Source organism: Zonotrichia leucophrys, chromosome 5, assembly GCF_028769735.1.
Source record: "Zonotrichia leucophrys gambelii isolate GWCS_2022_RI chromosome 5, RI_Zleu_2.0, whole genome shotgun sequence".
NCBI classification, from domain to species: Eukaryota; Metazoa; Chordata; class Aves; order Passeriformes; family Passerellidae; genus Zonotrichia; species Zonotrichia leucophrys.
This window is the reverse complement of record NC_088175.1, coordinates 58,378,505-58,392,338: the sequence shown is the minus strand read 5'-3', so window position 1 is coordinate 58,392,338 and position 13,834 is coordinate 58,378,505. Positions and strand designations below refer to the sequence as shown.

Here is a 13,834-nt window from a genome sequence, read left to right as displayed (position 1 = left end):
CCAAGGGCTGGAACAAGCAGGGGAGGTTTAGGTTGGATATCAGGAAAAGGTTCTTTCCCCAGAGGCTGGTTGGGCACTGGAACAGGTCTGAGGTTTTAGAATAATGAGGGTATCACCTTTAATTCCCATGGCTTAGGAAGTTTGTGCAGCCCTGACTTTAGCCCTCTGTGCCTAACAAAGAGGAAAAAATAATTTCTGTTAAAAAAATATAGATTTCTGTAGATAATGGCTTTATTTTAGGACATTTCTAAAAAATCACACAGAGTGAACTGTTGGGCAGCCTCCCCTGTGCAGCTGGGTTCAGGAATTGGACTCATCCCATCATTATGATGTGATGATGCTGCACAGGATCTCTGTATGCATGGGGGCATGGCTGTTCAGCTGGACACTTCTTAAAGAATGTTTTCTTTAAACAGTTGGAATCTCCCTGTAACAAACAAAAATATCTCCTGAGTTCTGTGTTACAACTGCCCACTGCTCACTGGTGTATTTGCCTTTCTCCTCTCAGGATGCTGTGCTGAATCGTTTTGATCTCTAGATGTTTCTGCAAACTTGTAAATAGTAATTGTGAATTTTTATTTTATTTTTCCTTTCTCAGATCTCTAAATGGGGTGCCTTTTGCTGTGGGCTCAGTCTGTGCAATCAGCACACCATAGTGCTTTATGTCGCTTGTATTGTGCCCTGGGTTCTCTCACAGCTTTTCAGAAAGAGGGTATGTATATACAGACACTTACACACTCACACCTCTGTTTTTCTAAGGCTGGGATTGATTCTTCTCCCCCAGAATTTGTGTCACTTCTAAGTTAATGTGATTAATCATGACCCACTGAAGTTACAGTCTAATGCCACAGCCACTGATCTCAAGGGGATCTGATTTAAAGAGGGTCTGCAAGAAGGGTATGGAGTGATAGGACAAGAGGCTTTAACTGATAGAGGGCAGGGTTAGATTTAGATATTAGGAAATTCTTCCCTGTGAGGGTGGGCAGCCCTGGCACAGGATGCCCAGAGCAGCTGTGGCTGCCCCTGGATCCCTGGCAGTGCCCAAGGCCAGGCTGGACAGGGCTTGGAGCAGCCTGGGATGGTGGAAGGAGTCCCTGCCATGGCAGGGGGTTAAACAAGATGATATCTATGTTCCCTTCCAACCCAAACCATTCTGGGGTTCTGTGATCACAGTTTAGGTCTTTGCTCATGCTGGTGATCTGTGACCCCCTTGTGTCTCCTGGCACAGGAATGCTCTGCCCCAGCTGCTTGCAATTACCCTGTGAGCTAAAATAATACTTGGAACTAAAAACTCAGACTTCTCCATGCCATCAGCCCCCCTGGAGATGAGTTTCTGTGTGTTGGCTCCCTGGTGGAAGCCAGCAGAAGCCACATCCACTCAAGGCATAACTAAGCCTGGGTGAAGCACATGAGCTGCAAGAAATGTGATGCAACTCAGACAAGCTTGATCCAAAATCTCTTCAGCATCCCCAGCAACCCCCTTTTCTGGCCATATATTTCCATTAACACAATCAATAATCACTTCTGCAATATATTTGTAGTTTATTTTGGGTTTTTTTTGAGCAGGGAGGTCCAGAGAGATCCCTGTGGTTTCCAGCAAAGGCAATGCTGTGCCAATATGATAATCCTGAGAAATTCTTTGGACAGCCCAGTAGTGCCTGCTGGAGGAAACCACTGAATAAGATGGAAATGGATGGAAAACTGCCTTTTAAAAGTACAAATGAGCCACCTTTCTTCTGGAGGAGCTCTGACCACCATCATTATCAAGCTCCTTTCTCTGCTCCAGAGATCATCACTCCCAGTAACCCCAAATGCTGAGGAAGTGCTTTGATTGACAGGGCAGTGGCTAACGACAAAGCAAGCGTGCAATATTCTAGGGTGGGATTTTCCAAAGCACTTAAAGGAGTTAGGCACACAAGTCCCTTTGAAAGTCTTGTCTCCCTGACCCCTTAGGCAGTGTCGAAAATCCCACCCCAAAAGTTGGCCTATCCAATTTAGCCAGCCTAATCACGATCAAGTAAATGGCAAAACTGACTCCTGATGATGGTGATGATGTGTGCAGTTGTACTAGAGCAGCATTTATGTGGGTTTTTTTTTTTTTTTTGCCAGATGGAAAACCAGCCAACTCTTAATCGCTGCAAAGTGGGTTATCTCAGCCTTGCAGTGCTTCAGCCATCTATGCATGTCATGCCATGATTTAAATGTGAAAGATGCAATGAGTATGATACTCATGAGTCCTAGCTAATATTATTTGCTTCACTTAAATTTCACCCTGCCATGCAAAGGAGATCAGTTTGATGCAGTTTCCTAGTAATCCACAAAATCGTAAGGTTTAACATAGCATTTTGTAGGGACTTACTATAAATTGAGAGATCAGCTCTGTGTAAATATATTTGATGTTTTTTCTTTATCTGTTCTTGAAGTTCCAGCGTGATTAAACTAAAATAAACATTGTTATGCAATATGACATATTTTGGTGCAGGAATTGTCCCTAGGCCATTTGCTGAAGTTGGGTTTATGCTTCTTGGCTGGTTTGCTGCCTTATCTCTATCTGCCGGCTTCGTCCTACCTCAATCGAGCCCGCTGGACATGGGGAGACCAGACGACTTTTCAAGGATTTCTGACCCACTTTCTGAGGGAAGAATATGGGACATTCAATCTGGTAAACAAGGGTCACTGCCTAAATTGCTTCCTCTTCACTTATGCAACAGCAGAGATGTTCTGTTTGTGACGATTAAGGGCTCGCGGGGAAGGAAATTGAAAATGTTTCATTTTTTAAGCATTCATTTTGGATTTCGACCTCCTGACCTGTCAGGTTTTCTGGGAATGGGTCACATGGCTGGGAAAGCAAAGAGATAATTCTCATTGCCTTATGGGGTGAGCCAAATTATTTCCTGGGAGCTGTATGGGTGTCTTATGTGTGTAGGAGCCCAAAGAACAAACTGTGCCAGAGGGAGTTGGTGACATCAATTTTGATGTTTTTAAGATTAATATTGTCTTATTTTTCTATTTTTAACTCAGACATTTAAAGAGGTCACAAGCAGTTTTCATTTAAAAGCTATTCCTCTTTAATTTACTGATGTTGAATTTAAGTGAGTGGTTGTTTTGAGGGCTCTAAATTATTCCTCTTAACTAAATAATGTTGAATTTAAGTGAATGGTTGGTTTGAGGGTTCTCAGGAACCTCTGATCTGAATTATTGAGGTCTCTGCTCTTGCCAAGAGAGGGAAGAATCCATGGTTGCTTTCAGAGTGTAGGGTTTGCATTTTCCTCCTCCAGCCCTTGGGCTCTGGCCACCCAAGGAAATCACCAGCCCACCACCCCAGGGTCTGTCCTGCTTCCAAGTTTTCAAAGCAGAGGGCTGGGAAATCACACCACTGGGAGGAAAACAATAAAAAGGTGTGGTCTGCATGTTCTGTCCCTCCCTGGAGTCCTGGAGCTCCACATCCTCAGAAATCACCCTTCACTTGCAACCAGCGTGACACAGCATCACTGCCACTGTGCCATTCCACCCTTCTCAGAGGGCTCTGAGGCTGTAGGATGTGTGTCAAAAGACATGATAATTCCTGCTGCTGCCACTAAATCTGCCCAAAAACTCCTGCAGAGATCAGGCCCAGCCTCTGAAGGACCTGTGAGACTTCCCCTGTTGTCCTGTTCCCTGCTGTCTCCTGAGAATCAGCCTCCACTGGGCAGAGCAATACCGAGGCATGCAAATCCCTTAACTCCTCTCTCCATCAAATGTGATGAATTCAAGTTGATGTTCAGGAGGCTTAGGGATGGACTGTGTGTAATCCTACACCACAAATCACATTTAGGATGAACTTGTCTGAAGCAGGAGCAATAAATACAGCAAAATCCAAGCGTTTGGTCCCGGTGCCAGTTGGGATAATGCCAGAGCACTGCTGGGTGGACAGACAGCTTTTACATCCCATAGCTCTGTTTTAAGGGCAGACAGGGTCATAAAAAAAAGCCCAGAAAATATTTTGGAGAAGGTTCCACCTGTAAGCCATAGGTCAGAAATGTCATTTCTGTGGTGGATGTGTCCAGGGCCATCAGCTGCCAGCCAGGTGGGGCTGCAGGAGCTGTGAGCTGGCTCTCCATCCTCTAACACTTATTTTTTAATCAAATCCTGGATGCAATTAGCTATTCCATTTTTACTGAGATTAATTTTTTGAGATTAATATTCCTTCCAAACCTCCTGAATCTGTTCACCTTATCTTTAATGTGGTAGCCACCACTTTTCCAACAAGCAGCAATGAAGGTAATTCCTCCCCTCCACACAGCATGTCTTTTCCCCAGACATGTGGCATGGATTGCAGGTCTCTGAAATAAAAATTCTCATTATCTCATAAAGATTTTGTACAGCTCTGCATTTGTCAGGGCAGAGGAGACTGGGGCAAGTCTGGTAAGCAAGGAGGAATTGAGATTGTCTCAGGCTGTGGGGGGATGTAGCAGAAAATAATTGCACCATGAAGATACAGAGCATGGCCTCAGGTTGGGGCAGGAGAGGTTTAGGTTGGATATTGGGAAAAAAAATTCACAGAAAGAATGGTCAGGAATTGGAATAGGCTGATTAGGCAGTGGTGGAATCCCCATCCCTGGAGGGATTTAGAAGATGTGTGGATGTGGCACTTGGGGACATGGGTTAGTGATGGCCTGGGCAGTGCTGGGGGAATGGTTGGACTCAATGATCTCAGAGGGCTTTTCCAACCCAAATGATTCCATGATACAGCAAAGATCATGGTTGAACCATATGCCATGCTCTAATCACAGGATAATGAGTTGCCAGCACCTTGAAGAAATGCTTATCCAGGGGGTGAATCCTTCAGTGGCATCACATAAAACAGGCAGGTGGGAGAACACCTTGCAGTGAAGGTTTGAGCAGAGCTTTCTGCCTTTCTTGCAAACAGAAAATGAGGAGACTTTCCTTCCCCCAATCACTGTGTGGGTTCCTCATGGGTTTCCTTTGTTTTTATTTCAGGCCAAGTCTGAGACAGGATCCAGTATGGGAGAGATGCTGCTGTGAGTGACACCTTGGCTGTGCCTTTCACCTGCTGCTGCTGCTGTCCTTTGGGCCACAGTGGCTCCTGTCCTTCCTTTCCTCACCCTGTCCAGAGCTGGGGCTGTGTGTGTCCAGCACAGGGACAGCATTCCTGCCCTCTGGCTCCCCCACTGAAGGAAAAACACTGAATCCCCCATCCCAGTGATTTTCCCTTCAAGATTCTACCATACAACTCACCCTTGTCCCATTTCTGGTATACTTAATCCCAGCAGAATGGGAATATATTCTGTTGTGCTTATTCCCTGTTTCTCCTGACACTTTAATTGAGTGCAGGGATGATTTGGGGATGATTTGACACATCCACAATTTAATTTCTCCACAGTTTCCAGCTGGCACAGATGAAGTCAGAGCTCTCCCTTCCTGTCCTTGTCCTGGCACTGGTGGCCTGTGTGAGCACAGCACTGCCACTGTAAGTTGAACAATATTTGCTTCAATGTGCATTTTTTTTTCTCATTTTTCTTTCTACCTGCATGGGCAGCTTGTTTTGCCTTCTGCTTGCTGCTGCAGAAATTGCAGCAATTGGCTGTGGTCATCAATTATTAAGAGCAAAATATCCCTTACTCCTGGTTAACCCTGTGCCTTGGTAGGTGGCAAGTTTAAAACTCCTGAAATGCTGATGGCTTTGTGCTTTGAAAACAGAAGTGTCATAAATGGAAAAGTTAAAGAAAAACTCATCAGCTCCCTGTGTTAAATGCATTTAGGTATGCAAGTTCAAGCACAAATGATTTTTGCTTTGTTTTTTCATCATGTCTCAGGAGTGATACTTTTTTTTGTAATAGGAAAAAGCAGCAGAAATCACCTGTGATCTGGCTCTTCACTGGAATGCTCTGCCTTTATTCCCTTTTCTTTGCTTGGAGAGCAAATTTGGATGTTACAAAGCCTCTGTTTCTAGGCGTGGTAAGTTGCACTCCCAAAGTTGCTCCAGCACGTTTAATTTTTGAGAGAAACATTCAAAACCTTAAAACCACCTGACCAGCAGCAGGCAGTTGTCGTGAAACTGCAGAAAGTACCAAAATACAGCTCCAAGGCCAGGCTGGACAGGGCTTGGAGCAACCTGCTCTAATGGGAGGTGTGGGATGGGGTGGGAATCTTTATGGTCCCTTGCAGCCCAACCCCAGTTCTGGGATTCTCTCTCGTAGGTGGAGCGGTTCTGGCTGCAGAGCAGTGCTGTGGTGGCTGTGCTGGCAGGGCTGGGCTTGGCCACACTGGCCAGCCTGGGGAGGGACACTGTGCTGCTGCCATGCCTGGAGTGGCTTCCTGCTCTTGCCCTCGTGGCTTCTCAACTTTGGGCAAATTACAGGTGAGAAGTTCCCTTGGTGCCACCTCACTGGGTGACCTGGAATTTCTGGCCTTGGCTTGGGAAAGGTTCTTTTCACACCCCACCTAAGCTTGCATGGTCACAGTCCTGGTTTGATCTCTCTCAGAGTCGCCAACTCCAACAGGTTATGAATGGGGATGTCGTGGAGGTTGAGGGAAAAAAACCCTTATAAATCTCTGCTTTGTCTCCTAAGGAGGTTTGCAGAATTCATGTGGCCCAAAGTTCTCTTGCTTTTCCTTCACTCTACTGTGACAGTGTTTACAGGGGTTTTCAGGATGAGGGAAGAGATGTAGATCTGACTCCATGTTTCAGAAGGCTTGATTTATTATTTTATGATATATATATATATATATTACATTATAACTCCTCTCAGAAGGCCAGCTAAGAATAGAATAGAAAAGAATGAAAACAAAAGCAGCTGGCTCAGACAGAGAGAGAGAGCCAGCTCTGCCATGACTGGTTACTAAATCTAAACATCTACATGAGACCAATCACAGATCCACCTGTTGCATTCCACAGCAGCAAATAACCATTCTTTACATTTTGTTCCTGAGACCTCAGCTTCTCAACAGGAAAAATCCTAAAGAAAAGAATTTTCACAAAAGATGTCTGCAACACTCTACCTTATGTCCTGAATTTTTTCTGATTTTTCCCCATTTTTGAAGATTTAAATCTGTAGTTTGGGGCTTCCCTGTCCCATAACCCATGGATAGGAATTGGTGTCCTGGTAGGGATGCTCAGGTACAGGCTGACCAAGGAAGTGTAGACTTCTTCCTCAGGAATCCTTTCTTTTGGCACACCTTTTCCAAAGGCTTGTCCATAGGTAAGCCAATCATAGCTCCTGTCCTCAAGTGTCACCTGAATCCATACCTGGAGTATGTGCACACAACTTTGATGAAAATTATCTAATCTCAGATCATGTAAACCAACTTCTGCCTGATACTACAAAAACCTGGGGTTTTCAATCTTAATGGAAACATTAAAGGATGAGGAGGATTTCAAATGCTCTGCAGAACCAATGTTGGACTGGCACTTCCAGCACCAACTAATAAGTTTTTTGATTTAGCCCAAGAAGAAATCAGAATTAAGGTGAAGGTGTGTATTTTGGCAAAACTGTAGTGGGTGGTGTTTTCTGAGTGCCTGTGCTTTAAATGCTTTGTTTCTGCATCTCATTTTCTCTGGAAATGGAGATATTAAGTTGTTGTAGTGATTAATTTGTTGCCACTCTCCATCCCTGGAAGTTTAAGGCCAGGTTGGATGGGCTTGGAGCAACCTGGGACAGTGGAAGGTGTCCCTGTCCATGGCAGGGACATGGAGTGAGATGTTCTTTAAAGTCTCAACTCAAACCATTCTGTGACTGTGATGTTTCCATCCTGACCAGGGTGGATTTCCACTGTGGATGCCCATTGTCTAAAATTGTTCAGAATTTCTGCAAAGCCATGCAAATACTTGGTTTAAACATTCTGTTTTCCATCTGTTCTCTTCAGCACTTGTGATCAGAGCAACAACTACGTTGTTGATAAGTTTGCAAGGAACGTGCTGTCCTCCATGCCCAGGGGGGCAGTGATCCTGCTCAGAGGAGACTTGCCAGGGAATGCTCTTCGTTACCTTCATTATTGTGAGGGGATGAGGCCAGATATCACCTTAGTGGACCAGGAGGTACGTTCAGAAAGTGCTGTTTAGAGAGGCAGATTTAAACATCAGCTGCAGAAGTTCAGTTGTTCCTTTGTCTCCTTGAAACTCATGATGTGGAAATAAATAAAATAGATTTTTTTTTTAAGAGTCATGGGTAACCCTGGGATGGAGCGTGGTGTGCACATTCCTTTTTCACTGAGAAATGGGAAAAGGAAAAACAAAGAGTTACAGGATGGGTCACCCACACTTCCACTGCCACATCATCCTCACACCTGGCTTTGCAAGTGGTTGGCAAACGTCAAACCCAGTTCATGGTGTTTAACTAAACCAAATCCCTGTTGTGTGTCTTACCAGCAGTGGCTGTTTTGTGGTGGAGTGAGGACAATGTGCCTCTGATCAGAAGGCATTGGTGAGCCAGTCTGGCCATGGTGACCCTGTCTGGCCATGGTGACCCTGTTTGGCCATGGTGACCCAGTCTGGCCATGGTGACCCAGTCTGGCCATGGTGACCCTGTTTGGCCATGGTGACCCAATCTGGCCATGGTGACCCTGTTTGGCCATGGTGACCCAGTCTGTGCTGTGATCTGATCATGGTGACCCAGTCTGGTGCTGTGATCTGACCATGGTGACCCAGTCTGACCATGGTGACCCAGTCTGGTGCTGTGTGGGACCATGGTGCCCCAGTCTGGACATGGTGACCCATTCTGGCCTTGGTGACCCAGTCTGGCCTTGGTGACCCAGTCTGGTGCTGTGGTGTGACCATGGTGGCCCAGCCTGGCCATGGTGACCCAGTCTGACCATGGTGCCCCATTCTGGCCTTGGTGACCCAGCCTGGCCCTTTGGTGACCCAGTCTGGTGCTGTGATCTGGCCATGGTTAGCCAGTCTGGCCTTGGTGACCCAGTCTGGTGCTGTGGTGTGACCATGGTGACCCAGTCTGGCCATGGTGACCCATTCTGACCATGGTGCCCCATTCTGGCCTTGGTGACCCAGTCTGGCCATGGTGACCCAGTCTGGTGCTGTGGTGTGACCATGGTCCCCCAGTCTAACCTTGGTGACCCAGTCTGGTGCTGTGGTGTGACCATGGTCCCCCAGTCTAACCTTGGTGACCCAGTCTGGTGCTGTGATTTAACCATGGTGGCCCAGCCTGGTTAAGGTGACCCAGCCTGGCCATGGTGACCCAGCCTGGTTAGGGTGACCCAGCCTGGCCATGGTGCCCCAGCCTGTTCTCGTGTCCCTGCTGACGTGGTTGGTGACATCCCTGAGCAAAAGGCCATTCCTCCTGCAGAAACCATTTCTCCTGGCTGTAAATCTCCTGATTGCTGTTCAGATGGTGCTAACAACTTTCATTGCAGATGATGACTTACGGATGGTATTTACCCAAGCTGGCAAAGCACTTACCTGGCGTTCATTTTCCCGGGAACCGGTGGAATCCTGTGGAAGGAGCATTACCCGACGGGACGCTCGCCTTTAATCTCCATCGTTTCCTCCAAGTAAATAAACAGTAAGCATTCCTTTCATATGTAACAGCTTTCCTAAAATCTCTGACCTTTTTTTCTTTTTTTTCCCTCTTGAAATTGTTTATGGAACAGCTTGGTACTGCATCCAAAAGACCAATTTTCTCCACTGACTTCCTCCCCGGTGGCGAGATTATTTTTGCAATTAAAGCAAAATATCTCTGCAGAAGTAACTCCATCCGGATATAATATTGCCTGTTGTTTTGAGGTTGGTTTGGTTTTTAGGAAGGAAGGGAAAAAAGGTGATCTGCAGAGTGTTTACTGATGATTTTTTTGTTATTGTTGTCAATACAATTCATCACAGAGAATAGGAGCGTTCCTGTGTACTCAGAACGACGATGGTTGGAGAGCAAATTGCTGCTGCTTCTCCTTTGTGAACATTGTGGCCAACTGATTAGCATAGAATGAATGTATTCCAGGAATAATCATCATATAAAAATAGCTTAGTAAGAGTGGAGAAAGGATTAGATACTCACACGAATAAGAATAGCATCTGCATTTAGACTAGCTGGGGTGAGCCCTGCGAGGGTGGGGAGGCACAGGAGCACAGCCAGGTGCCAGTGGGCAGAAATGGGCTTCTGCTACAGCTTCTGGCCTGTTTGGGAGGTCCAGGAGAGGGAACAGAATGTGGCTGCTCAGGATGGGCAGTGCCAGATGGGGAATTAATTTGTTTTCCACACTGCCCCAAATCATGCCCATGCTGATGGGAGATGTGCTGGGTGGGTGTGTTTGCTGCACAGTGTGCTGTGGTTTGGTTTGGTTTGCTCAGGGACATGGGGTAGCCCATGGTCCCTGAGGTGGCTTCACCATTGCTCTCTCTGTTGGTTTTTTTGGCAGTAAGGAAGTGTTTGTCTGCATAGGTCTTCATGAGGGGGACTCAACCTGGAAAAGGAGCCACTCACTGTGGCCCTGGGGGACGTGTGAGAAGTTGGTTCCTTCTGGAGCTGTGTTTGACCCAGGAGAGTGGATTCGTCTCACAAGGAATCTCTATAACTGGACTGAAGACTATGGCAGGTACAAGGCAGAGGAGCCTCTGCTCCTTCCTGCTCATCATTTTCTGCCAGCAGCATTGCCACACCTGCTGCAGTGTTAGAGGAATCAAACAAGGGCCATAATCTCAATGTTTTGTGTTCTGGAGAGATAGCAGGGAGAAATTCTTCCCTGTCAGGGTGGTGAGATGCTGGCACAGCCCAGAGAGCTGGGCTGCCCCATCCCTGGCAGTGTCCTAGGCCAGGTTGGATGGGCTTGGAGCAACCTGGGATAGTGGAAGGTGTCCCTGCTCATGGCAGGGAGCTGGAATGAAATGCTCTTTAAGGTCCCTTCCAACCCAAACCATTCCATGATCTGTGATTTTTAATAGTGTGAAAAACAGCAAGGACATCTCTAGTCAAGTATGAGGTCCAATTCTGATCTTAAAACTTAATCAGGATCTAAAATTATTGAGACCTCCAGAGGTTTAAATATCATAGGCTGACCTGTGGTAGTAAAAAACATCTCTGGCTCTGAGATCTGGGATGCTGTGAAACACCTGAGGCCCCTTCTGTGGAGAGAGAGGCACAAAGTTTTTTGAAATGACAGGGAATCAGCTGAATTCCCTGCTGTCAGAGCCACAGGTTTGCTTCTGCCTGGGAGCTCTGTAGCTGGGCTGGAAGGTTTGTGGTGGGTGAAACCCAGCGACGTGGATCTGATGGCTGAATTTTATTTCCATTCCCATTTAGTTTCAGCCCCTCTTCCTGGGAAGCTGTTGCCAACGAGGAGATGTGGCAAGCCAGGTAATTTTCCTTTGCTCTCTTCCAACAGCCAGTGGGCACTGCCAGCTCACTGGTGTGGAAACACACACCAAAGCAGGCAGCTTGATGGGCCGTGGCCTTATTGGGTCTGCACGTGCCAGGCTTTAGAAGGAAAAGGCTGGCAGGATGAGATGAAGCTGCCAGCAAAGCCTTCAGCAAAGTGACTGTTTTGTTCACCAAAAGGTTCTGCTCAAAGTCTCTCAAAGGTAGTTGGGGTGTAGGGTGAGGAAATAGGTTATGGAGAGAAATTTGTCTCACTGATGGCTTTGCTGTCCCACATGTGGACGTGTTGAAGCTGTGTGTAACCCTGTGATGGGGGCTCGTTGCACAAAGCAGTTACCACATGGAAGTTTTCCTCCTTTTCCTAGGATGAAAACAGCTTTCTTCATCTTTGACCTCGCAGAAAGAGCCAGTGTGACTGCAGAAATGAAAGCACAACTTTACACATTCGCATACACTGTAAGTCCTGGATTTGGGTTAGGAGTGCTCCCTGCATCCTAATTTTTTAGCCTCCATCACAATTTTTTTACCCCCTTTTCTTTTAAATATCTAGAGTCCATAGAAACACAGTGTTTCCTGCAATCTGCATTCCCCCTGTTTATCCAAACTGGGAGCGCAGCCGATCCAAAGAGATTTGTTCAGGGATTTTATCCATTGCCCCCTCGGTCACGGAGGATGCCAGCAGCAAACCAGTCAACACCCTGCTTTTGCTATAATTATGTTGTCTGTGCTGGGCTCCAAACCCATGCCAAGAGATTGCTTGTCCTGAAGTCCCCTCTCTGCACTTGTCCCCTCTGTCATTACACAGTCGTGCAGTCTGAGCCAGCGAGTGTAAAATCCGACAGTCTCCTCTTCTCGCTGCAAATTAATTCTGCTGCATTTCACACCAAAGAATAACACCCATAAGCTGGTGTAGGTATCTCTGGAAATGCTGGACTGCCTGAGATGCCAACAGATGCACGAAGTGATCAGTGTGTGTCAGCAGAGAGGAGCAGTATTTCATACTCCAGCACAGAATCAACAAATGGTTTCCTTAATTCTTGCCCGTTTTGCTGTGATTTTTGCTGTTCTGCAAAGTTCCCAGGCACATGCCTGCTGTTGAGCTTATGAATATTCCCACTCAAGTCAACAGACTGCTTAAGTCCCGTGGAAGACATCCTGATCTCCTGAAATATTGAGTAAATGTCTTGCAGGCGCGGCAGTTAAATCTCTTTTTTCCCCCAGCTTGGTGTAACACCTCTCTGGGGGAAGCACATAATGTGCTCTGGGGTTATCACCATCATCTGTAATGTTTCTAAACAAACAGCTGCTGTTGGAAGGGAAACGTTTCAGCCCCCCTTGGATTTCTGATTCATGCTGCTGAATGGCAAACACAGAGCAAATTACAGAAATACTCCAGCTCTGGACTTGGACATCTAAATAGCATCTGTTTCTTTCCAGGCAGTTTTGAAGCACTGTTAAAAGCTGTTGCTCCCACTTTGTTCAATTAATTTGCTGCCTCTACCTTCTCTTTTTTTTTTTTTCTTTTTTTTTTTTTCTTTTTGTTCCTTTAACAGTCATACAAAGAAATTGTCAGCTCCCATCCCCATCACCCGGTGAACTGGCACAAAAACTTCGCCATCGCCTGCGAGAGGATGCTGCGCCTCGGCCGGGGGGACGTGGACCCTGAGCTGCTGCTCTCCCAAACCGTGAAACATTTCCTGCTCTACACCCAGAAGGCAGAGGATGATCCCCAGCGCCAGGACATCCTGCAGGCCGTGCAGCACCTCAGGGAGGAGCTGCAGGGGCTGAGGAGGAGGAAAGCGGAGCTGAGGCGCGGAGCTGGGTAGCTCCTGGTCCTGCTGAAATGTTAAAGTTGGGGCTTAAAATCTGAATTAGTCCTTGGCCGTGTGAGAGTGGTTTGAAAAGGGGACAGAAATGGCAGCAGAGAGGAAATCCAGTGTGATCCCCTCTGCAGGAACATAGTGGTGTTTGATTTCTGTTGCCAAGTGAACTTTTTTGGGGGAAGGGGAGAAGCTCACCACTAAATACAATATCAGGTTTTGAAAAAGAGAGTTTTCTTTTACAAGAACACTATGAGCTTGTACTGTGAATATCTATGTATTTTTATGAATGCAGCATCCATTCTAGATGTAAAAATGTATTTAGCATTTTATTGTTTCCTCTGTTGCTGAGCCAAGAGGTTTCCTAAAGGCGTTTTTCATTAGCTGTGCTGTGTCCGTGTGTTTTTGTGGTGGGTTTCCAGCAGGACAAGCTGTGGGATGGTGCCCTCCCAGGAGCCTGGTCATTCACTGGTTTGGATGTGCTCTGAGCCCAAGGGCACTGCAGAATCATAATCACAGAATCCCAGAATGATTTGGGTTGGAAATTACCTTAAAGATCATCTCATTCCACCCCCTGCCATGGGCAGGGACACCTCCCACTATCCCAGGGTGCTCCAAGCTCTGTCCAACCTGGCCTTGGACATTTTCAGGGATGGGGCAGCCACAGCTGCTCTGGGCACCTGTGCCAGGGCC

The 13,834-nt window shown here is 46.6% G+C and overlaps 1 protein-coding gene across 1 annotated transcript in view; it reads left to right on the top strand.

Annotated features, from left to right (window-relative positions):
* Positions 1-13,524, top strand: part of TMEM260 (transmembrane protein 260) — a 33,633-nt gene extending 20,109 nt beyond the window's left edge. Inside the window, exons 5-16 of the mRNA XM_064715867.1 lie at positions 599-712; positions 2,483-2,662; positions 4,981-5,021; positions 5,384-5,470; positions 5,841-5,958; positions 6,201-6,361; positions 7,867-8,038; positions 9,367-9,515; positions 10,366-10,542; positions 11,247-11,300; positions 11,687-11,777; positions 12,875-13,524. Of these exons, the coding sequence (XP_064571937.1) occupies positions 599-712; positions 2,483-2,662; positions 4,981-5,021; positions 5,384-5,470; positions 5,841-5,958; positions 6,201-6,361; positions 7,867-8,038; positions 9,367-9,515; positions 10,366-10,542; positions 11,247-11,300; positions 11,687-11,777; positions 12,875-13,147 (1,617 nt within the window). The 3' untranslated portion in view covers positions 13,148-13,524. The remainder of the gene's footprint in view (positions 1-598; positions 713-2,482; positions 2,663-4,980; positions 5,022-5,383; positions 5,471-5,840; positions 5,959-6,200; positions 6,362-7,866; positions 8,039-9,366; positions 9,516-10,365; positions 10,543-11,246; positions 11,301-11,686; positions 11,778-12,874) is intronic.
* Positions 13,525-13,834: the final 310 nt, after the last annotated feature.